This window comes from Ochotona curzoniae, unplaced genomic scaffold (assembly GCF_017591425.1).
Source record: "Ochotona curzoniae isolate NIBS_2020 unplaced genomic scaffold, NIBS_Ocur_1.0 contig_4792, whole genome shotgun sequence".
Taxonomy (NCBI): Eukaryota; Metazoa; Chordata; class Mammalia; order Lagomorpha; family Ochotonidae; genus Ochotona; species Ochotona curzoniae.
In genome coordinates this window covers 9,181,939-9,206,647 of record NW_024466389.1, presented here as the reverse complement: position 1 = coordinate 9,206,647, position 24,709 = coordinate 9,181,939, and the positions used below count along the sequence as shown (strand labels likewise).

The window sequence follows — 24,709 nt, the reverse complement described above, 5'->3', positions numbered from 1 at the left end:
TCTGTAACTCTGCTTTTCAAGTAGTAACTGCATAAATCTTAAAAAAAAAAAAAAGGAAATAGGTGGGCCTGGCACAGTAGGCTCATGGTAAAATCCTCTCCTTGCAAGGGCTGGGGCCCCATATGGGCACTGGTTCGTGTCCTTGCTGTCCCACTTCCCTTCCAGCTCCCTGCTTGTGGTCTGGGAAAATAGTAGATGACAGCCCAAAGCCTTGGGACCCTGCACCCACATAGGAGACCTGAAGGAAGCTCCTGGCTTTTGGCTCCAGATCAGGTCACTCCGGCTGTTGTTGCCACTTGGGAGATTAATCAATGGATGGAAGATATTCCTCTTTCTCTCCTCTCTGTAAATCTGCCTTTCCAATAAAAATAAAATCTTAAAAAAAAAAAAAAGGGAAATAGGTAATTTTGATGCAGTTCATCAAAATGTTTTTCCTTTTTTTGTTAGCACATTTGTTCTTTTTAAGAACTTCCTTCCCAGTTCAGATGTATAAACATATCCCCAGATATAAGAGTGTATTTTATTTTACTTTTTAAAAAATATTTATTTTTATTTGAAAGGCATGTTTAGAGAAAGAAGGGGAGATAGAAAAAGAAGGTCTTCCATCCGCTGATTCATTCCCTAAAAGGCCACAGTGGTCGGCTAGCCAGGAGCCAGGAGCTTCATACGAATCTCCCATATGGATGCAAGGACCAAAGAACTTGAGACATGTCTGCTGCTTTCCCAAGCAGGGAGCTGGATCAGAAGTGGAGTAGCCAGGACTAGACTTCCCGGTGCCATATGGGGTGACGGTATTACAGGCAGAGGAATAGCCTTATGAGCCACCATACCACCACTTTTTTTTGTTTTAAATTAAAAATAATTGCACATATTTACTATTACATATTATCTTCCAAACCGCTTATTATTTGACCTTTTACCCTAACTGCAGCCTTTTCATATGGCTCTGTGATGTTCCCAGTCTTCAAATATCATAAATATGTAGGTCTCATTGTGGATTCTTTCCTTTCTGTGCCGTGAACTAGAGCAGGTGGGCCCATACTGGACTTTTTCTAACAACCCTCTCGGGAGAATCAGGAAGTCAGGTGACTGACTTCTTGACCTTAGGACCTCCCAGCACCAGGCTCAGTCCCCTCTCGGTGGGGCACCCTGGGGACTTTGGCTCTAACACACAGGCCTGTAGATGCTCCTACCCAACCAGCTCACTCGCTTCCCGCCCCGACTTGGCTCTGTTCTGACCTCTCTGTCTTGCTTGAGCCCCTGTCACTCTTTTGATTCAGCTTCAAAGGTGTCTTACCGTTTTTTCTTCAGTGTTTGTAATTGTTTGAAGTGCAGCATTAGCCCCAGGACACCTGGTGTGCTCAGCTTCCAGAAATTGAAGTGTTTCATAGTGTTACTTTTGTATTTTATCTGGCAGCAGCAAACTTGGAATATTAGGACTAAGGCTTAGTAATGTTGACTCTGGGATTTCATGTTTCCTGACACTCAGTAGCGTGAGGAAAAGGGCTGCTGAACACCTATTCATGACAGGGAATTTTGGTCTTTGGGGGCAGACTAAGGGTCTGTTTAATACGCTGTCTGTCCATAAAGCCTTTGTTCTTGTCCATATTGGAAAGAACACAGGTTTTAGAATATGATGCTTGACCTTGTCACCTGACCTCTCCAGTGATCCTTTTAACAGCCCCTCTCCCGTTGATCAGAAGGGCTGCTAAGGTGTCACATATGTGCAGGTGACACTTTTCAGGTGGGTCACTTTGGCAGTGGTTGTAGTCACTCCCTCTCCATGCACCCTTTAGTCTCCCTTTAGTGCTTAGTGTGAGAGCTTGTGCTCAGTAAGACTGCTTTCCTGGAGCAGCTCCACCCGCAGTCCCCTGCCAGCAGTACTCCACTGTCGTCTCTGTCACCAGGGGCAGCTGTACCCTCAGGCCCTTGCCAGCAGTACTCCACTGTCTGTCACCTGGCTGGGAGGTTCCTGTCGGTTTGAGAAATCACAGCATGGGATCCTTAATTGACTATCTGCATCAAGTATTCTTTTTTTGTTTGTTTTAAGATTTGTTTATTTTTATTGGAAAGGCAGATATGCAGAGAGAAAGATCTCCTGTCCACTGATTCACTCCCCAAGTAGCCGCAACAACCGGAGTTGAGCCAATCAGAAGCCAGTAGCTTCCTCCTGGTCTCCCACATGGGTGTAGGTTCCCAAGGCTTTGGGCCGTCCTTGACTGCGTTCCTAGGTCTCAAACAGGGAGCTGGGTGCGAAGCTGGGCCTCTGGAACTTGAACCAGCACCCATATGGGATCCTGGCATGTGCAAAGCAAGGACTTTAGTCACTAGGCTACCACCCTGAGCCCCCAAGTGTTCATTGTTATCCAACTAATGAATGCATTCAGAATTTGCATCAGTAGTGGCAGGCCACTGTCCAAAGAGTACCTTTAAAAAATGATTTATTTAATTTTATAGGAAAGACAGATTTACATTGAGAAGGAGAGACAGAAGAAAGACCTTCCGTCCCAAAGATTTTCCATCCACTGGTTCACACCCCAGCCGGAGCCAGGAGCCAGGAGCTTCTTCCAAGTCTCCCATGTGGGGGCTGGGTCCCAAGGTTTTAGGCCATCTTCTGCTGCTTTCCAAGGCCACGAGCAGGAAGCTGGATGGGAAGTAGAACAACCAGGACGTGAACTGACAACCATATGGGATGCTGGCCCTTGCTAGGGGGAGCTTAGCCAGTTGAGCCATTGTGCTAGGCCCAGACTCTTCATCTTTTTTTTTTTTTTTTAAGATTTATTTTTATTATTTTTTCATTGGAAAGGCGGATATACAGAGAGGAGAGACAGAAAGGAAGATCTTCCGTCCGATGATTCACTCCCCAAGTGAGCGCAACGGGCCGATACTATGTGGATCCGAAGCCAGGAGCCTCCTCCGGGTCTCCCACACGGGTGCAGGTTCCCAAAGCTTTGGGCCGTCCTTGACTGCCTTCCCAGGCCACAGGCAGGGAGCTGGAAGGGAAGCGGGGCTGCCGGGATTAGAACCGGCGCCCATATGGGATCCCGGGCATGCAAGGCGAGGACCTTTAACCACTTGCGCCACCGCGCCGGGCCCGGGACTCTTCATCTTAGAGTACCTCGGGATGACTAATCCTTCCTTAGAATGATCATGAAAGCCTTTTTTATTTTCTTCTACAAAGTCATGCACTTTGTAGAAAGAAGGTGGCCTTTGCCCTCAGATATTAGGCACTTAGGCCTTCTGTTCTGGTTACATTCTTGAGGAGTGTACCTTGCAGTTCTGGGGTTTTTCCCTGGTCTTTTTCCAGATGGAGTCTTCCCATTGCTGGGTGCATGGATCTCTCAGGCTGTTTTTAGAAGGTGGGATATGTTTTTAGGCAGTTCTTTCTTTTCTGTACTTGACTGGCATGAGTTTGAATGTGGTCCTGAGTGGTGATAGCCAACAGCAGCTCTGTGAAGTAAGAGCTTTTATTACCATCCCCACATTTATGGCAAGGAATGGTGTGAGAGTACAGCACTCCTGCCCATGGCCCTCTCCTGGCTTGGCTGAGTCCCACGGCAGTGGCTGAGACGGGGTTTGGGGCCATGGCGTGCTGCCAGCTGCTGCCCTCTGAGCTGTGTGCCTCATCTCTGTCTGGAAATGCGGGTGGTGGTGGCTGCTTTGGGCAAGCCCCCGAAGGGATTTCTGCTCAGAAAGCTTTTCTGAATGACAGTCTCTGTGCAAATTACTGAAATTTTCCACTTCCTTTTTGAGAAATGTTTTCCTGTTGAGAAGTTTTCAGTCACCAGATCGTGTAAGAAATGTCTTTAAGGTTTTATAGTAGATGAAAGTGAAAAGCTAAGATCACAGACTCCCTGGGCATTCACTCATTCTCTCTTCTCCCCACTGCCACCCCCTACCTTACCTTCCTCCATTTTCTCTCTCTCTCTTTTTTTTTTTTTACCTTTTTCAGTTTAAATAGATACTACTTCTAATTGCTTTTAGCAGACATACAGAGCAGAAGTGTGGCGCAAAGTGGAGTCCTTTCCCCCACCCCTGCCCCCTCTACATCAGCTACAGAGAGGAGAGCCTGTTGTCTTAAATGTCATTGTGTCCTGAATGTCATTAGGTAATACACATTTGTGCCTGGGTTTACAGTTTTGGGCAGATAGCATAGGCCCAGCTTCTGCTGGGATGAATTACTAATAAATGTTGTTAAGGGACTTGGAACACTTGGGAAGAGGTGCTTAAAACCTCCCAAGTTTTGTAATGTTTGGTGAGAGGGCCACTTGCAGAAAACTCCTGTAAATGTGAGTGAGATTCTGGACACCAGCTGAACCCCTTCCTTCTCAGTGCCAGCTCAGGTTGACACTGTCCCCTCTTTCACCCCCTGAGGGTCCAGAACTACGCCTTTCCTACTCAAGTTTCTGCTTCTGCTCTCCCCTCGCAGCCTTTCATCTCTGCTCTGCAGTCAGGGTGACCACCAAGAGTTGTGAGTTGAATGTGGCCCTGTCTTGGTGAAACTCCAGGATGGATGCCAAGTTCGGATGTGGTGCCACAGCACCACATCCCTGGCCCAGCCTGGTACTCCAGCTGCGTTTTCCTCCACTTTTTCCTTCTGATGTGGGCATTGAATTTATTAATTATTTTTTATCCAGATTTCTGTCTCCCACAGAGATAGAAATACTAAGTGGAAGTTGGTGTTGTCTGCCAATAGGAATAGAATTTATTTGGCAGCAAGGGAAGAAATATACATTCAGACACAAATGTGGATGTCCTAACAGAGAGCAACAAAGTGAGTGGGTCGGACAGCTGCCCACAGTCCAGTGTGAGTGGCTCAGCTGCCCACAGATTGGTGTTAGTGGGACAGAGAACTGTCCACAGACCAGTGCGAGTGGCTCAGCTGCCCACAGACCGGTGTGAGTGGCTCAGAGAGCTTCCCACAGACCAGGGAGGAAAAGGAAGCAAAAACGGTATCTGTGATGGGAAGGGGCCATTCGCTAAACAGGGAGAGCAGAACCACTTCATGTGCCTGTTGCAAAGGCGGGTGCTGGAGGAGGGACTCAGTGCCTTTGAGGGAGGTCCACACAGCAAAGAGGACTGCTCTCCCATCTTCGCTCCTTTTATCTCCCCTGCATGCAGGTCTTGGTTGTAACAGGGGCATTAAGGGAGAGTGGACATTTTGACTCACAGATGGGGTAGGGTGTGGCAGCAGGCTATAATGTAGGACTCTATGAACTCAGCTAGTCACCTGCCCATTTATCCCACATTATCCCACCCTCACAGATTCCTTAGGACTGCTGAGGAATGAAGCTGCATCTTCTGTATCTACTTCCTGCTGGTCAGGGGTGTCCACCTTGTCTACCCAGGGTTCAGAAATCTCTGTCTCCCCTAAAGGGTCTATCTCATGAGCCAGGGGATTTTCATTTCTAAATGGCTGTGCTCCACCCCACCCCACCCATGCACACACAAGGTCATCATTACTTTGAGCAGGTGCTAAATTTCGAAACAGATTTGTCAATCACTGTGAGCATAGTTGGAGAAAGATGAATCTTGGTGGATTTATCCCCTTTAAGAAAGGAAAATATATGCTATTTCTCAAATTGTAGGTACTGATTAGTTATCTCTGAGCAAATCATTTTTTTTATTGTTATTAACATTGTATTATGTGATACAGTTTTATAGGCACTGGGGATTCCCCCCCACCCCTCCTCCCATAGTGGATTCCTCCACCTTGCTGCATAACCGCAGCTCAAGTTCAGTTGAGATTCCTTCATTGCAAGCATATACCTAGCATAAAGTCCAGCATCTTATTGTCCAGATAAGTTCAGTGGCCTCTTGGGGAGACCTTCTCTGGTCTGAAGGTAGAGCTAACAGAGTAAAGTTCCGGTCAGTTAAAATCCCCTACAAAACATCAGCATCAATATACAACGTTTTGGAATTAATTGACATAGTATTGAGTAAACAATATGTTAAAAAATAATGCAAGTTCAATTCTTCAAAACATCTGGGTTGAGACAGTATCAATGACAGGTTAAAAAAATAACAAACAACCAAGCAAAAATTACAGGTTAAATCAAGGCAAACTTGTGGTATCTGACATAGTATTGAGTAGACAATATGTTAAAATTACATGTAAGTTCTTGACAACCTCCTGCAACTATTTCAATGACACCTCATCAATTGAGTTGCGCAACGAGTTTGGGGGGTGTTGCAAAGAAATCTCTCATACCTTGCTGATGGGTACTTGTTCTTTGTGTTCCATCTAATAGGACATATGTGAGTCCTTGATGACCTATCTTTCTTTATTGTTCTTTGCTTATCTCATCCTATTAGTGTGTGTATATGAGTGTGTGTGTGTGTGTATGGGGGGAGGGGGTTTAGGAGGAACCTTGTTGGTCATTATAGAGGGTGGAGGCCCAGAGCTGGAACTAGGTAAGGACTGGAGAAGGTTCCTCTCCCATTGTCCCGCAGGAAGTTTATTGATCTTCTGGTTCTGATGACCGATCGTGGTTCCTGGCTGTTGTTCTGATGTCGTTAGTTCCTATGTGGAAGGACTCAGGCTTCTTCCATCTCGTGTAGTTTGTCCAAAGAGGGGGGATGTCTGTCCTCTGGGTTCTCAGCATCCAGAGGCATTCCAGATCCCCGTGTTCTCTTTGGCAGTTGTGATGACGTTCTTGTGTCCGTTCTGGTACACCTTGGTGGGAGTCCAGGAGTCCTTGTGGGTGGGGGATAAGCCTCCTCCTGTCCCGCTGTTCCGCTCTGGGGTTCTCCCCTATTCTGTGCATATGACCACCTGTTAATAGACTGTTTGGGTCGTTCCTAATTCCCCCTGTGTGTCATTGTAGTTTTTGCTATTGTCTAATGCTGATCTGGATCTATCAACTTTAAGATACCTATCCAGTTCCTGTAGGTTACACTACACGGATTCCTAACTTTTTCAAAGGAGATGAGAGATTTCTCTATGTTCCCACCCAGTTACTGTGTATCGTAAGGAATTGGCATTATATTGGGAATTACAGTCATTCAGAACATATGGGGTGAGACCATATTAGCTGCAGGTTCGTCTGAGGAAGATTTACAGTCATTGCAAATCTTTGGGGTTGCTTGGTGTCCCCAAAACACCGCACTTTCGGCATGGAGCTGTCTGAGCAGCATACAGAGAACCAAGTTCTCAGGGCTCCCTGGCCGGGCGGCCAGCAGGCAAAGCCTGGCGCCAACTGGCACACTGGCCGCCCGTAGCAGTCCCCCGAGTGAGCGTGGAGACTGCTTGGTTGCTTACCAGTCCAAGAAGCGGCTGGGCCTGGGGAACGCCCCGGGCGTTAGCTCCGCCTCTCTTCCTGGCCCGTGCCTGGGTCTAGCCACGCCCCTAGCGACCTCGGCCGGCCCAATTGGATTAGCTGGACCTGTTCTCCGATGCTTAGCCCAAGGCAGGCTGCCTCTGAGCAAATTATAAAATCATATATCCTGGACATGAAGATTCACAGTAGCTTTTTCAGTGAACATACTGTTGTTAGAATACATATGTTCAGGGCCCATGCTTCTCCTTGCTCTGCCCATGTTGGTTGTTCATGACTACCTTAGAGCATCTGAAGACTTGGGTACTTGGCTGTCAAAGCTGGCCTGAAGTATCAACCAGTTCCCCAAGCAGTAGGCAGATTAAAAAAAAAAAAAAGATTTCATGAAGTGTATCAGGACCTTGTGCTATGATGATAGGCCTCTCTAAGGAGTTTTCTGCTGATTGCAGCTTCCTGAGGGAATCAAGAGGTGTGTAAAACATATGTGCCACAGAGTACAATAATCTTGATATGACAAAAGGAAGATTTTGCTGATCTGCTTTGCCTTTTGAAGAGGTGTTTGATTTCTTCAGCCGGTTTACCAGGATAGGCAGGCATCTGCTGTGTGCTCCCAGAAGACTCAGTAGCTACAGGTTGAATACTGTGTTGTGACCCTGAGAGAATTCTCTTGCCATATCCCATCAGAGCTTTTTGTACCTGACCGGAATTAATAATATTACCTTATGTGATCTTGAGTTTCAAATCAAAGAGGAAGTCAGAAGGCAGGAAGGATCCTGCAGATGGCATTTAGGCGGCCTTAGGTACCGTCCTCATCCAGAAGGGGCAGTAGGTACCGTTCGTGCCATGTTTCGGGGTCCCCTTGGCAAGGCTTACTCAAGATTTCCTTCTGATTTCACCTGGTGACCAAGGGCTCCATGGGGTGTGGAGATGTTAGGAAATCCTAGAGCAGAAGGGACACAAATGAGGTTTCCGTGGGCTCTCTGGAGAGACCTTGGAAGGCCACAGGGGAAATTACTTTCTTTAATAGGACTTTTGGATACTTGCACCTTTTCTGTTCCACTTGGAAAAAGCTTCTCTCCAGCCTGTGAAAGAATCGATAAAGTATCTACTGAGACATTTGTCATTATTTGCTAAAGCTGTGCTAGTAAGGTCGGTCAATCTTCATCTAGATGTATTCCTTTCTTTTGCATAGGAGTGAGCAAAGGAGGCGATTTGATGTGACCACCAGGATTATGTTACAAATGAGACAGGAACGAGTTATTTCTCTGGTAACGGTATGCAGTTCTTTCCCTCCAAATACTGGAGAATATTATCATTGGGATGCTTCTTCCTAGATGGGTAATCATCCACTTCCTGAATCATCTTCCACTAAGAGACCATTAGGAACATGACCTTATGGTCTAAGGTTCGCCACCCACTGGCATCTTTAGTGTAGCCTTGTTGTTGAGCTCGTTCTATATCAGGGTCAGTACAGTTGGGATTTTTTAGTTACCTTTAATGGCTGAAGTGCTAAAGCCATTTCTAGAATCTCCTACGTAGCAGCTATTTTTGCTACTTTATCTCTAATGTATTTCCTTTGTTAATGTTACTGTCTTTCTTCTGGTGTCCCTTGCAGTGAGTGACAGCTACTTGTAAAAGTTCCAGTTCTCCCTCAGGAACAGCTAATATCTCTTTTCCACATTTAATGGAAATGTTACTTGGAGTCAGTAGGTGTCTTTCCAAAATGCTGCATTGTACATGTTAACACAAGGAAAACATATTTGGAATCTGTATAAATATTAACCTGTTGGTCTTTTCTAGTCAAGGCAGTAAGTTCAGCCTTTTGAGTTGAAGTGTTAGGTGGCAACACATTAGTTCCTGTCATGTATGTCAGATCCACTGTGGCTTATCCTGTCTTGCTAACCCCTTCCTTCACGAAGCTACTGCCATTAGCAAACCCATGGAGTCTGGGTTCCCCAGAGGTTCATCTCCTAAGTCAGGCCTGTTAGAATAGATGTGCTCCGTGCCTGCACGCGGACATTGAAATGGTAGGTAGAGTAGCTCAATGGAGACTTGGCATGCCCAAGAGATACCTCAGCTGACTTCAATCACCAAAGACCCTGATGTTTTGTGAGGCATCCACATTTTAGCTGTCGATGAGCTTTCATTTCTAGGAATCCTTGCACCTGGTGTGGAGTTTGAAATTCAGGTGGCTGGCCCAAAGTCAGCGAGGTTTGCTATACCGAGAGCACTCTTGCAGCAACCCTTAACCATGCAAGCCATGCTGCAGCTGCTGAGTCCAGCTGTTTAGAAAAACTGGCCACGGAGTGAAGTGGGATCGGTTCCTGAGTCAGTGTACCTAGAGTTACTCCCTGTTTCTCAGCTACAAGCAGACTGATTGGCTCGTGCAAGGTAGAGATTCCCAGTGTTGGAACTTCTGTTAATAGCTCTTCATTCCTGGAAGGCTCACATAAGGGTGTGGCTACCAGCCCATATCCTGGGATCAGTATCCTACAAAAGCCCGCCATTCCTAAGAATATCCTTAGCTGCCTTTCTCTTCAGTGGGAGAGCATACCTTCCTAGGGTCAGAATAGATCCTAGTAGTTTGTTTATATCTTGTTCAAAATCTGAGCTTTTGTTTTCAAGTGAGACTCCTCTGAGGTGTGCTGCAATGAGAACATCGTCTGTATATTGTACAACTACCCCATTATTTAATTGGAACTAAGTTAAACTTTTTTTAACTTGATGGAAAACAGCAAATCTCTAAACAAAGAAGTTAGATATACAGGTATCACCAAGAACTAGTGAGAGATAAACAGCAAGGTAAGTTTCCTAGACAGATTCACCGTCAACCCCGTTAATAATACAACTCTGAGGTTTGGGATCCTGCCCGGGAAGTTAGCAGAGTGACTTGTACTGTCAGCCAAACAAATTAGCAGCCGTCCTCCTGATGTCAGCCCTCACCCAAGGCCTCTGGCCTGCGATGCCAGCTCTGTGGAAGATCCACGGGCCCACCAGTCTTCAGAGAAGGCCCTGAGCAAGTGGAAACTTTCTCTTCCCTTCAGGGACAGGGAGATCCCCCTTTTCAGTGACAGCTTCTCTTGCTCTGGGTCGTGTCTGGACCACAGAGGTCCTTCATGGAGGGACACTGCTGCTTACCATCCTGGCTTTCCACACCTGAACCTCAGTCTTGGGGGCTTTTCAAGCAGACCCGGGTTTCTGCCTGCTGGGCTGATTCTGAGGTCTCTGGATGTTGTTTAAAGCGGATGCTTCTTGGTGAGTCTGCTGTCTGATCGGCTATCTCCCATGCTGGAGTACTCTCTCCTGCAACCATGGGTATATTATTAAACACCTTAAGTTTTACTTTTTATCATCTGGCTCATGGGATTTTGGGGTCCCATGAAGAGGTTCTGAAACTGTACCCTTAGGAGTGAGCCCACAAGAATGAATACAGAACTTGCAGCTTAAAGTCTGTAGAACTGGAAAAGACAGAGGTTGACATGGTGGCTTTAAGTTCAGTGAGGCCTAGGCGTGTGGCTTGAGTCCCTTGTAGCAGATGCAACTTAGTGCCTTAGAATCTTTTTGCTTTTGCATCCCAAGACTGGATTCCTGTCCGGCCTGCTTTGCCAGGTGGTGGTTCCCCTTCAGGTGAATCTGGTTCTGGGATTCTATCACCCACTGCCTCTTGCATTTCCCTTACCTCCGCATCTAGGGTAACTGGCCGCGAGGAGGCACTGTCATTGTTGCTAAGATGCTAGCACATCAGAGAGTGAAGTTACCTGTATGATTGGGGCATGTTCCCAGCACCCCAAATAAGCTTGGAGGCTATAGATCGACCTCTAGGGGGCACTGTACCTCCTTGCCTGGCCGGTAAGCTCCTGTGGAAAGTTTCTCTTCAGCTCTCCAGCCCAGCATCCCAAGAACTGCTGTGGGCTTACAGGGCACCTGGGTACTTGAGTGCCACACCTGGATTGTATGCTCCGCGGTGAGGTCCAGCATCTTCAGATGTCAGGACTGAGAAATCCCAGGGCTCGTGTTTTCCGAGGCCTGCCTCACAGTGAGGGAGGAGGTTTGACCGCATGGAAGCTCTTGGTTCCCATTTGGCAAGCAGAAACACATTCATACCCAGAAACCAAAAGCCAGCCACATTTTAAACCTGGCTTTCCCTGCACCCTGCAGTCACCCTAGAGCAGAGGAGTTGCAGTGTTATCAAGCCCTAACTAGACTATAAGTAGTCTGGCTGCCACTCAACAGGGCTGGCATTGGAAAGGGAGAGCCCCACTTCTCTATTCCAGATAGAAAGTCCCACCCCCTTATCTAGTAATACTAGATAATAAAACTAGTAATAACTAGATAAGGGGAAATGACCCTTCGCCCTTCCCGTTCCAGTAAGCAAAGGGGAGAGGCAGGGAGCCATGCGGCGAGTAGAAGACAATACAGAGGCCATAGCCAGGGCAGGCACGTGTTGTCTGTTGAGAACAGGGCTGTCCCACACCACACAGTAGCTGCACAAACTGCATTGCCTCAGAAAGGTACACACTGCAGCACAGTGTCTCCAGCCACAGTAGGTGAGGAGCCGTCGTCACCCAGGATTTCCATGGTTTCCAGCCCCAGCCTCCAGCTGAGCCCCGGAACAAAGCTCACACCTTGGGGAAACAGAGGGAGGGAGCCCTTTAAACTGAGCAGGCTGTATTCCTGAAATATGTGAAGACTGCAATCAAGATTACTGACCCACTGCCATTTTGGGTTGCACACTGCAGGCTGGCTCACCGTTAGGATGTGGGCAGTGGATCTGTTAACTTTTCAGCCAGGTTCCTGTCTTCAGCAGAGAGAAATACTAAGCAGAGACTCGAGGGAATAAACATGCCTTCCCATGCTGCTGTAGGCTGCCCTGCGGGAGGCAGGGGAGCCAAACATGGCACAGTTGAATCTTAAGTAGGTCCTTGGCAGAAAGAGGGCCTTTCTCCTTTCTTCTTTGCCTTTTTTTTTTTCTTAAAGATTAATCTTATTTATTTGAAAGGCAATGTTACATAGAGAGAGGGAAAGACAAAGCTCTCCCATCTGCTGGCTCAGTCTCTGACTGGCCACCATGGCTGGGGTCGGGCCAGAGCCAGGAGCCAGGAGCCAGGAGCTTCTTCAGGAAGCTACAGAAAGTGGTAAGACTATTGTTTTCACATTCTGTGTGTGTGTGTGTCGGGGTGAGGGGGGAGATAAAGGGAGAAGCCCTACCCATCCCAGTGTCCCTGACATGGGGCATGCTCTGAGGACACTGCTCAAGAGGTTTTGATAGTACAACAGTTCTGAATTGGTGCCAGTATCACTATTCTATGAAATTTCTCCAGAATCCACTAGGTGACATGGTCTACCTTAGAGTCTGGGACCCTGTACCTGCATGGGAGACCCAAGAAGCTCCTGGCTTCAGCTCTGGCCATTGTGGCCTTTTGGGGAGTGATGCAGCGGGTGGAAGATGTTGGAGGTCAAGGTGGACTCTGACAAGTAGATGAAGTGTGAGAATTTTCAGTTTGATTTTCAACTTGAAAAAACACAATCCTCTTGTAGGAAGAATTTTCCAGGCCAGGAGAGTGTCTGCAGGTTTTGCGTTTCTAGGGTGCACTCCAGGGGCATGTTGTCAGCTGGGATGGGGATGAGGGGGCAGGTCCACTGTGAGCTCCTATCTCCTTGCCCTGTGTTGTTGCCTGCTGAGGCCCTGGTATGTTTCCAAAATGAGGAACACCGTGCAGCTAGTAGCCGGTGCTGCTCTATCCCACCTGCTCTTGCATTCCTTAGGCACCCCAGGGTGGTTGGTGTCGGGGCAGGGCCTGGAGCTGGATGTGGCCGCTCTCCGGGGTGGACCAGCTGTCTCCTGGCTCCCCGCTGCCCTGTGAGCAGTTGTCAGAGAAGCCACTTGCATTCTGTGCCTGCTGAGAGTCTGACTGGAAGGTGCCTGTCTGACTGCAGAAGGAGCTGGGCTCTGGGGGCCCTTGGTGCTTGGGCAAGCACCCCAGCTTTTCCCAGAGCCCACCTAGGTTTTCCCGTGAGCACCTCCCTGGTGAAACAGTGCCCTGAGGGGCTCTGTGCTCGCTGCTCCACCTGCAGCTGCTGCTGCCTCCTCCCTGCTCCTTGCTAATTGTGCTCAGGGGTGTTTCCTGATTGCATTTAGAAGGAATAATGGGTTATGATTACAACGTCTTAACAGGTCAAGCCACCAAATACTTATTGCGGGTTCCCAGTGTACCCAGGATAAAAGGGTGGATAGAGATCATCTGATAAGTTCTTTGACCTAAAAAGAGTTATAATGAGAATCTTTGCTTCCTGCTAAGAGCAGGTGCTGGGTACCAACAGCATGCCAGGCCCTGCCAGGCACTGAACAGGGACTGCCTGGGAGTTGCATCGTTGCCTGTGTTTGCTAGGGGAGAAGCTTTTCTGGGGCTTCCCTGCTGGCAGGTCCCGCATGGCCCCCCAGATGTTCTACTGCCTCTGTGGGGCTAAGCTGCCCTCAAGTCCCACTGTCTGACACTGTGGAAATAGTGCCTTGTGCCTAGAGGGAGCCCAGCCAGGCACCGAATGGCTTGGCATATTGAAGAGACTCTCAGTGCCATTTTGTTGGTCCTGGGAACTTGCTGGATTGGGCCAACTGGGACTTACATCCCAAGGAGAGCCCTTTCTCAGGGCCTGCAGCACAGTGGGGATGGCTTATGGTTTTTGTCGCTGAAACTTCCAAGTTTCCTTAGGTGTCGGTCTAGAACTGGTGTGGAGTCACTGACACGTACTGGCCACACATGCTGCTGGCCCTTCCAGATTTGACCATCAGGAGTGCGGTGGGTGCTGGGTGGAGGGAGGAGCCTGCTGGCGGCTTAGAGTCTGGGCCCCGTGTGTGACATCTGTCACCCTGCAAGGGACCTCTTCCCTCACCCCCAAGCCCCCAGTGCCTTTTCTCATTCCCCAGTGACTTCCTTTGAGGCGGGCCTGGGCTGGATGCAGGCAGGCTCCTGGCCCAGCAATCAAGGATGAAAACCAAGCCACTGCTGGGATCACATGCTCATGAAGGGTTTCTGCATCTAACACGAGAACTCCTGTGATGGGCATTTGGCACAGAGGCTACCTCACTGCTGGGGTGCCTACATCCCACACTGGAGTGCCCGTTTGAGTCCCAGCTCCCCTGCTTGCAATCCAGTTTGCTGCTGAGGCACACCCTGGGATGCAGCAGTGAGCTCAGGTCCTTGGCTCTGCCTCCCACAGGGTGGCCAGCTGGAGTTGGTGAGCTTTGCCTTCAGCCTGGCCCAGCTCCAGCTGTTGCAGGCTCTTGGGGAGTGAACCAGCAGATCGAGGATCTCTCTCTCTCTGCCTTTTCAAACAAATAAAACATACAAAATAAATAAAACAAGGCCCTGGGGTTTGTTGGGCTCTGTGGCCTTGTTCAGATCAGCTTCTCTGTGGTCCTTGTCTTTAGGGTGTTTCTTAGATGTAGTTACTGGTACCTACATCTGTTTATCACCTGCCAAGCTGAAGATGAAGGGATCCCCACCTGTGTGCCTGAGTGTGGGTGGCCGATGGGAGCAGCCTGCCCACGGGGCTCTCTGCCTGTTGGCCCTGCTCCAGCACAGGCCTCTCCACTTTGAGGCTCAGGCTAGCCAGCCCCCTTCCACACCTTCCACATTGGCCACTCTGCCTGCACCCCTCTAAGCCAGGCCACATGCTCGGTTCCCGTCACTATGGGGTAAAGTTCAGTGGCCACTTGAGGGTTTTTTGCTGAGGTTTGGAGGTGTGGTGTTGCTAGCTGCAGCTTAGCACATGACCTTGGGCAGGTAGGGGCCTGTAGAGCCATCCAGCAGGCAGCCAGCTGGTGCCCAAGAGCTGAAGAGCAGCCGGGGCCACCTCGAGCTCCACCTACCCCTGTTTCTGTAGGTGAAACCGCCTGCTCCTGACCCCTAAAGCTGCTTTCAAACCTGCTGGGGGCTATGCTGGAGCAACTGCTGGCCCATCTGGGGACAGGGCTGTTTTTTCTTGTCTTCCTGTGCCTTCCTCTCTGCCTCTTCCCTTCCTGTTCCCTGCCCATCTTGCTGCCTCCTTCCCTCTTAGCCGTTCTCTTGAGGCAGATACTCTTCTAGGTGTGTTCCTTGTTGGAATTCCAGGGGCTGCTAGTTTTCTCCCAGCACCCACGGGTGGGCAGGAGCCTCTGCTAGGCCAGCATCCAGCAATCGGTAGAACACTCTAGGCACACAGCTGCTCTCTTGGACATGGAAGGGTAGAGGGTGAGGGTGGCTGGGGGACCCAACTGCTATCTACCTGTCCCTTGGGCCTTCGCTGTTCTTATGAACCCAAGGCCTCTAGCAATGCGGATCCCCTTTCTGCAGTGTCCAGCACTGAGACAGCTGTGTGGCTCAGCTTTGCCATCTCCGGAAGTCTTGTCAGGCTGTGGGTCCCAGGCGAGGTCATGTAACCTGTTCTTGGAGTCCTTGTTGGTGGAAATCTCTTACTTGTGTCTGGCAAATCAGGTTTTTCTGCTAGAGGGATCTGCTTTGAACAGGCTCCACCAGAGACACCTGGGAGGGCTGATGCTCCCTGGGTTGTCACCCTCCCAACTCAGCCTCGGGCAGCAAGGGACCTGGGCCTGTGCTGGAAGTTCTGAACATGCTCCCTCAGGAGTCTGTCCTTTTACACTGGTGAGCTTACCTTTTACACAGTTAAAAAGGTGTTTCCTTTTACACTGGGAGATGTGCTCACTGAAGCCCAAGGGTAGAGAGCACGACTGGGAACAAAGGCTGGACACACTCCTTGCCTGGGCATACTGGTTGTTTGCTTGCTTGCCTTTTCCATGGGTTTGCCTTGGGCCTCCCTTGCCTTCTGCCTCTGGGCTGGTGTGTATGCTCTTTGGACCCTGGGTCCAGACACCCTGGTGCAGGTGTTTGCCCTGTGGACTGGACATGGGGTCCTCTCGGGTCAGGTGTGCAGGATTGTTGTGGCATCACATGTGGGAACTTCCTTTTCCCAGTGCCTGAAGACACACAGCGCTGAAGGCCCTGTGAAGGGTCCTATGTCAGTCGCAGCCTCTGTGGCAGTGGCCTGTGCTATACAGCGGGCTTGGCTCTGAACAGGGACTTCCAGGGACAGGGAGGGCCTGCCACTTGCAGGCTAGCATCTCATCTGTGTAGACTTCAGAGCGCATGGCTGGAGAGCCGTGGCATGCTCAGGCAGCACAGGGAGTAGGATCAGAACGGAGAAGCCCTCCCTCTGTGTGGGCCGCTCAGAGGGTGTGGAACTGGGGAAGTGTTTCTGGGTCGCTGCTCTGGACTTTGAGCTAGAGGCTAGCTTGCTGCTGAGAGGGCCTGTCACCACAGCCACAGTCCCTAAGCTTGTGGGTGACTTCCCCAAGCTCAGGAAAAGAGTAGCTGCTACTTATGAAGTTTCCAGACACAGTGCTGTGGCTAGACTTGGCATCCTTCAGAGCTGACCTGTCCTGGCGCACAGGGGGCGTGGCCCTCACCACAGCTCATCACAAGCCAGACTGCCATACATGGTCACTGCAGCTCCGGGCAGCCCGTGACTCACTCCCTGGAGGCTGATGTAATAGGGAGGCAGTCAGAGCCAGGGAGGGGCTGCTGAGAGCTGCCAGGGAGGCGGGGCGAGGAGTGGGGAGCACCAGCCAGTTCCTGTCACCTGTCCTGCTGCAGCCTGGGTGGCTCAGGCCCACCTGGCCTCGGGGAAGGGTTGGGACCAGGTTCCAGGCAGCTGGCAGAGAGCGCCTCACAGCTGCAGGTCCGACTGCACATGCAGTATGCCCTCTGATAGGGGTGCTGGATTTTGTTTTGGAACATTATGAAATTGGTTTTCTGACAAGAAGGGCTTGCTTGTTTTCCCTGGAAAATTACTGTTTTGAGGTCACGTGGCAGGGCAGTTGGGAGGCTGCGTGGATGCTCACGGAGTGTCGGGCGGCTCTGGGGCAGCTGGTTCTCGGCCGGAAATCTTCCTGAGCATGTTCACTGGGCACAGATGTGAGCTGTGGGGTTTCCAGCAGTAAGGGCTGCCCTCGGCAGAGGAACGTGGCCTGGCAGCCTGAGTGTCCTGCAGAAAGGACTCCAGTTCCCTATAGTTCCAGAGCATGAATAAGAGAAAGGCTTTGTGGGGATACATGAACTTGGCCCAGAGCCTGCGGGTGCAGGGAGAGGGGTTGGTTCTGTGTTGTCTTCCCCAGCATTTCTCTCCTGCCCTCCCTGCTCCCAGTCTGTGCCCAAATGAGAAATTGTTCAGTGGCTACATCCTTCCCTTGAACGTGCTGGGATCCTGCTTGAGCGCTTGTTCATGTCCTGGCTGCTCCACTTCCCATCCAGCTCCCTGCTTGTGGCCTGGGAAAGCAGTCGAGGATGGCCCAAAGCCTTGGGACCCTGCACCCGTGTGGGAGACCTGGAAGAAGCTCCTGGCTCTGGCTTCGGATCAGCGCAGCACTGGTGTTTGTGGCTACTGGCTTACACTGGGGAGTAAACCAGTGGACAGATCTGTCTCTCTGTATCTCCTTTTCTCAATAAATCTGCCTTTCCAATAAAAAAAAATAAAACAAATCTTTAAAAACACACACACAAAAAAAAAAAAAGAAGAAGAAGAAAGGTTTCTTCGTAGCCCAGCATGCCTGGCTGCGTGGAGGGCTGGTGGAGGTGTCCACTCAGGGCCACCGGTCCCTGGGGCTGTGTGTTGGCTCCAGTCCTTCCTCCATTTGTGACGCAGCCCTCATGCTCACCGCAGGAGGCAGCAGGTGCCAGCCTCTGTGAGGTTCCCAGCTTTGCCCTTGACTGTTGAGGGCACTTGTCACCTCTGCCTTTCAAATAAATAAAACTCTAAATGTCATACTTCTTAAGAAAAAAACCAGCCAAATATGTCCCATTAAAACATCTGTTCCTTATCCTAAGATTTTGTGATATGCTTTGCAAAATAACATTGAACTGAACATATCTTTTCCTACATGAAGTGACTATAGTAATTGGTATTTTCTTCTTGGTTTCTTGACTTTTTTTTTTTAAGGATTATTTTTTGAAGGGCAGAGTTAGAGAGAAGGATGGACAGAGATCTCCCATTCATTAATTCATTTCCCAAATGGCCTCGACAGCTGGAACTGACTGATGTGATGCCAGGAGCATGAAGCTTCCTCCAGGTCTTCCACGTAGGAGCAGGGACTCAAGAACTTGAACCATTCTCTGCTGCCTTCCCAGGCCATAAGCAGCTGGATTGAAAGTGGAGCAGCTGGGACTCAAATGGGCAGTGTCCATATGGGATGCCAGCAACATATGGGATGCATGACTTTCAAATGCTGTTACCATACCCATCTCATGCTGGTCTCTGAGCATTTGGCTTTGGCGGTTAGGCTCCAACAGTGGGAGCTCCCGGTTGGTCTGGCTTGTAGTGTGTGTCTGGAGTTAGCAGCCCTTTTGGGACTGAAGTGTCTGCTGGATCTTTGGGGTGGGCTGTCAGGACTGCCTGGTGTTCCCTCTGCGGGCTGACCCCAGGGCCTTGTGTTCTCCGCAGCCATGGATTTCCCCCAGCACAGCCAGCACGTCTTGGCACAGCTGAACCAACAGCGGCAGCTGGGCCTGCTGTGTGACTGCACCTTCGTGGTGGACGGGGTAGACTTTAAAGCCCACAAGGCGGTGCTGGCAGCCTGCAGCGAATACTTCAAGATGCTCTTCGTGGACCAGAAGGACGTGGTCCACCTGGACATCAGTAATGCAGCAGGTACCCCGGTGGGGCCGGGCCAGCTGGTCGGGGGCCAAGTGCTGCACAAGCCCTCCTGGGGTGGCACCTGCGGGGGCGGGGTGCACCAGGTCTCAGCCCAAGCCTGGGATCTGCTTTGACTGGGAGAACCAGTAGGAGGCATTCCAGAAGGCCCCGGCCATGATGGTGCTGACAGGCCAGGGCGGGAGTTCCTCCCATTGGTAAATGCAGAAACTGACATGTGTCAGGTGACTGAGGCAGGGCGCGGGGCAGGGTGTGCACCACGGGTGTTCCCAGCACCATCATCTGTGTAGCGCAGGCACTCTCATCCCTGGTCCCACGGGTAGACTCGCACACCCTCTCAGGCTGTGGAGGGGCTGAGGACCTGCGTGCAGGAGAAGGCAAAGGGAAACAGGAGGCTGAGCTATTGCTAAATGTGTGCTGATCTCCCCCTGCTGCTGATGGGGACGGGTGCCCTGTTGTTGGCAGGCCTGGGGCAGGTGCTAGAGTTCATGTACACGGCCAAGCTGAACCTCAGCCCTGAGAATGTGGATGACGTGCTGGCTGTGGCCAGCTTCCTCCAGATGCAGGACATCATAACAGCCTGCCACGCACTCAAGTCACTTGCTGAGCCAGCCAGCAGCCCTGGGGAGCGCACGGAGGCCTCCCTCATGGAAGGTAAGGTGGCTGGTGGGCTGCTCCCAAGCAGGCGACCAGAGAAGTCCGGCTCTGGCTGATGAACCTGTGCCTGACTGTTGGGGGTCCCTCCTTTGGGTCCATGTCCTCAGCTGGCCCTGACTTGGGGTGGGGTACTGGTGGGGTTAGCCAGAGGCTGGAAGAGCCTCCTTCGCCTGCCCCTCCCCGAGGTCGTTGGTGGTGCTGGCTCAGGGCTGTGCACAAGGATAGACCTGCTCCTGTACCCTCTGCTGTTCCTGGGCCTACCCGCTGGGGCCAGGTTCCTCCTCTTCACCTCAGGGGACTGGTCCTCTCCCTCCAAGCTCTGTCCTCTGATTTGCATCCATGTCACTTCCAGGATGTGGGGACTGTTGCTGTTAGAGCAGGTGCCTTAGCTCTAGCCCTGGGAAGATCCTGAAGAGCTAGCAGGTTCTGGGCTGCCTCGGCCTTCCAAGTAATGGGCACTTGATGGGAAATGGCAGGTCTGTCCTGTTCCACCTCCAGGAGGGGAAAAGAGAGCAAAAGAGAAAACTGCCACTGCCATGCTGAGCAGGCTGGACCAGGCTGGAAGCGGCCCGCCCTCCGGCCCAGGCCGGGAGCTGAAGGAGGAGCGAGGAGGCCAGGCCGAGAGTGCAGCCAGTGGTGAGTTGTGACACTGAGACCCCGCAAGCCACCCTGAATGGGGGAAGTGGCAGCAGAAAGTCACAAGGCCTGGCCTGGCACCTGCTGTCACCTGCTGTCACCTTAGGCTCTAGTGTAGCAAGGGGCTGCTTCCAGAAGGGCCACAGCCCCCACTAGGGGTCTGACTAGCGCAGGAGAGTGGACTGGTCCATCCACAGAGAGTTCCAATCATGCCTCTAACCTCCCTCCAGGTGCAGAGCCGACAGAAAAGGCCGATGCCCCCCGGGAACCGCCGCCTGTGGAGCTCAAGCCAGATCCCACGAGCGGCATGGCTGCCGCCGAAGCAGAAGCTGCTTTGTCCAAGAGCTCCGAGCAAGGTAGTGGCCAGAGCAGGCCCTCCTCCCGCATGTCCTCCAACCAGCCTCTGCTGCCTGCGTCCACCTCCCTTTTTGAACAGACTCATTCTTTTTTTTCTTTTAAGATTTATTTATTCATTGGAAAGTCAGATATACAGAGAGGAGGAGAGACAGAGAGGAAGATCTTCCGTCCGATGATTCACTCCCCAAGTGAGCCGCAACGGCCGATGCTATGCCGATCCGAAGCCAGGATCCAGGAACCTCTTCCGGGTATACCCCACACAGGTGCAGGGTCCCAAGGCTTTGGGCCATCCTCGACTACTTTCCCAGGTCACAAGCAGGGAGCTGGATGGGAAATGGAGCTGTCGGGATTAGAACTGGCGACCATATGGGATCCCAGCACGTTCAAGGCGAGGACTTTAGCTGCTAGGCCACGCCACCAGGCCCGAACAGACTCATTCTTATTGCATCTGAGGAACCGTGTCTTGGTCACCCGTCATGGTCATGTTTCTGCCAGTGTAGGTGCACCTGCTGGTGTGCCACAACGCCTCCCAGGGCCTGTTGGCCAGCAGTGCCTGTCTGGCTGACCAAGGCCCTGTCTCTACATCCCCTGAGTGACACATGCCAGGACACAGATCCCCAGCTTGTTGTCCCTGGGCAATGCCAAATACCATCCACTCCCCACACCCAGATGCTGCCACAGCCCCTGCCTACCTGGAACACCAGGCCCCAGTGTCTGGGTGTTTTGAGCTCAGTCTCTGTGGAGATCACGGCATACCCTCCCAGATTCCTCACCACCACCTGTCCTTCTCTTGGCAGAAATGGAGGTAGAGCCAGCCAGGAAGGGGGAAGAAGGAGAGGAGGAGGCGGCAGGGCCTACTGCGGTCAAGGAAGAAGGAGTCCCGCTGGAGAATGGGGAGGCCCCTGAAGAGAGCGAGTCGGCAGGCACCGACTCTGGGCAGGAACTTGGCACTGAGGCTCGAAGTCTGCGCACGAGCTCCTATGGCGACCGCACCGAGTCCAAGGCCTACGGCTCGGTCATCCACAAGTGTGAGGTGCGGGCCGCGGGCAGCACCGGCCCTCCCCACCCAGCCCCTGTGCCCCGCGCCCTCATGCCCCTCCTCCGCTGCACCCACAGGACTGTGGCAAGGAGTTCACGCACACGGGCAACTTCAAGCGCCACATCCGCATCCATACCGGCGAGAAGCCCTTCTCGTGCCAGGAGTGCAGCAAGGCTTTCTCGGACCCTGCTGCCTGCAAGGCACACGAGAAGACACACAGGTACCTGCCCCGGCAGCCACCTCGCCCTGCGGGCATCACCCCGCCACCCTGGTGCCCTGGCAGCCCGGTGAGCCCTCCTCTCTCCGTCTCCTTCTGACCAAGCAGCCCGCTGAAGCCCTATGGCTGCGATGAGTGCGGCAAGAGCTACCGGCTCGTCAGCCTGCTCAACCTGCACAAGAAGCGGCACTCGGGCGAGGCGCGCTACCGCTGCGAGGATTGCGGCAAGCTCTTCACCACCTCCGGCAACCTCAAGCGGCACCAGCTGGTGCACAGCGGCGAAAAGCCCTACCAGTGCGACTACTGCGGCCGCTCCTTCTCCGACCCCACATCCAAGATGCGCCACCTGGAGACACACGACACCGACAAGGAGCACAAGTGCCCGCACTGCGACAAGAAGTTCAACCAGGTGCGCAGACTGCCCCCGCCCTGGGTGTGGGGGGCTGCCCCTCTGCGCTGGCCTGACCCCGTACTGCACACAGGTGGGGAACCTGAAGGCCCACCTAAAGATCCACATTGCGGATGGGCCCCTCAAGTGCCGAGAGTGCGGGAAGCAGTTCACCACCTCAGGTAGGCATGCGACTGTCCATGCTGCCCAGCTGGCCTGTTCCTGGCCACCTCGGGGCTCCCATGCCAGGCCCGCCCTCTCTCTCCCCACAGGGAACCTCAAGCGGCACCTGCGCATCCACAGCGGGGAGAAGCCCTACGTGTGCATCCACTGTCAGCGGCAGTTTGCCGACCCAGGGGCGCTGCAGCGGCACGTCCGGATCCACACTGGTGGGTGAGCAGGCCCCGCATCACCTCGGGGCTGGGGAAGGGTCGTGGGGCGTGAGAGCTGGGTACCAGCCCCTGCTCCTGTCCCATCTGTCCCCAGGTGAGAAGCCCTGCCAGTGTCTGATGTGTGGCAAGGCCTTCACCCAGGCCAGCTCCCTCATTGCCCATGTGCGCCAGCACACTGGCGAGAAGCCCTACGTCTGCGAGCGCTGTGGCAAGAGGTGCCTGCTGCCCTGGCTCTCCCCTCCTGTGCCTTGGGTGTTGTGGGGTCCCCGGAAAACAGGCTTGGTTGGAAACCTGGCAGCTTGCTGTCCCAACCCAGCCTTCCCCAGGCTCCTAGAGTTGGGAGGCTCCAACCCAGCTCCCCCGGTCCTGGCCTTGCGCAGTTTGATGAGAGCCCTGCCTCCTTTTGGCCCTGCAGATTCGTCCAGTCCAGCCAGCTGGCCAATCACATCCGCCACCATGACAATATCCGCCCACACAAATGCAGCGTGTGTAGCAAGGCTTTTGTGAACGTGGGGGACCTGTCCAAGCACATCATCATCCACACGGGTGAGCATGCAGCCACCTGCCCATGGCCCCTGCTGCAGGTGGCCCTTAGCTTGGCTGGCACCCCTGCCCCCCTCCAGGCCGTCCCTTCCCCAAGGCAGCTGAGATCCCTGCCTTCTCTCCAGGAGAGAAGCCTTACCTGTGTGACAAATGTGGGCGTGGCTTCAACCGGGTGGATAACCTGCGCTCCCACGTGAAGACGGTGCACCAGGGCAAGGCGGGCATCAAGATCCTGGAGCCGGATGAGGGCGGGGAGGTGAGCGTGGTCACTGTGGACGACATGGTCACACTGGCCACGGAGGCACTGGCAGCCACGGCCGTCACTCAGCTCACAGGTACGGGTGGCAGAGGCAGGCCATACGCCTTACCTTTGGGCTGACAGAGATGGGATAGGCACCCATGGCATCTGCCCTGTTGTTCTGCCCACAGTAGTACCAGTGGGGGCCGCAGTGACCGCAGATGAAACAGAAGTCCTGAAAGCCGAGATCAGCAAAGCCGTGAAACAAGTGCAGGAAGAAGGTGAGGGGGCAGCCCGGGGTGTGAACTGCTGGTGGCCCCGAGGGCCCTGCCGACTCTGACTGCAGCTCCCACCTCCACAGACCCCAACACCCACATCCTCTATGCCTGTGACTCCTGTGGGGACAAGTTCCTGGATGCCAACAGCTTGGCACAGCACGTGCGCATCCACACAGCCCAGGCCCTGGTCATGTTCCAGACAGATGCGGAAATCTACCAGCAGTACGGCCCGGGCAGCACATGGCCAGCCGGGCCAGTGCTGCAGGCCGGGGAGCTGGTCTTCCGCTCTCGGGATGGGGCTGAGGGCCATCCTGCACTGGTGGGGACACCACCAACCGCACCCGAGTGTCCACCGCCTGCGGAGTGAACCGACAGCCCCAGCCCTTCTCCTGTTTATTTAAGGATGGATGGCGCCCCACAACTGAGAAGGGTGGCCCCATTCCCTAGAGAGAATAAATTTGATTATTTTCTAATTGTTGCTTGTAGGTCCCTGTGGGAGGATGGGGACGTAGACATACAGCAGCTATGGCTGACGCCAGGGCTGCTCCACCCACGGACTGGCCTTCTTGGGATCGTCAGGCCAGTCCTCCTTCAAAGTGACACCGGAACCCCAGGACCATCTAGGACCAAGCTGCCCGCTTTGCTGAGTCAGGGTGTAGCGAGAGTTCTCTGTCACCCGCTGCAATCAGGGCAGACCCCCATCCCAACAGTGACTTTGCCCTCTTCTGTCCAGTGTACTCAAAAGCGGGGGAGGAGTTGTAGGGGCTGGCCCAGAGAGCCCAGCCCCCTCGGAGCCAACCCAAGCCACAGTGGCTCTGTCCCAGAAGTCACGTCTCCTTCAGAGGAGCAGCAAGGTAGAAAGGAGAGCATGCTAGGGCCAGCCGGCTACCTGCTGGGCTCTGTTAAGTCTGGGCAATCAGGAGAGCAGGATGCTTGCCTCACCAGTGATCATTGGCCCAAGAACCAAGGTCAGTCCATGCTAGC

General features: G+C 52.5%; 1 protein-coding gene across 2 annotated transcripts in view; it reads left to right on the top strand.

Moving 5' to 3' along the window:
• ZBTB17 (zinc finger and BTB domain containing 17) overlaps positions 1-24,198 on the top strand; it is a 31,304-nt gene extending 7,106 nt beyond the window's left edge. Inside the window, exons 2-15 of one of the 2 annotated variants that reach the window (XM_040987959.1) lie at positions 18,771-18,977; positions 19,446-19,634; positions 20,136-20,273; positions 20,504-20,629; positions 21,428-21,663; positions 21,747-21,889; positions 21,995-22,295; positions 22,384-22,456; positions 22,547-22,663; positions 22,761-22,881; positions 23,082-23,212; positions 23,335-23,544; positions 23,639-23,728; positions 23,809-24,198. In XM_040987959.1, the coding sequence (XP_040843893.1) occupies positions 18,771-18,977; positions 19,446-19,634; positions 20,136-20,273; positions 20,504-20,629; positions 21,428-21,663; positions 21,747-21,889; positions 21,995-22,295; positions 22,384-22,456; positions 22,547-22,663; positions 22,761-22,881; positions 23,082-23,212; positions 23,335-23,544; positions 23,639-23,728; positions 23,809-24,092 (2,366 nt within the window). In that variant the 3' untranslated portion in view covers positions 24,093-24,198. Of the gene's footprint in view, positions 1-18,770; positions 18,978-19,445; positions 19,635-20,135; positions 20,274-20,503; positions 20,630-21,427; positions 21,664-21,746; positions 21,890-21,994; positions 22,296-22,368; positions 22,457-22,546; positions 22,664-22,760; positions 22,882-23,081; positions 23,213-23,334; positions 23,545-23,638; positions 23,729-23,808 lie in introns of both variants that reach the window. The other variant, XM_040987958.1, reaches the window with a different exon arrangement.
• Positions 24,199-24,709: the final 511 nt, after the last annotated feature.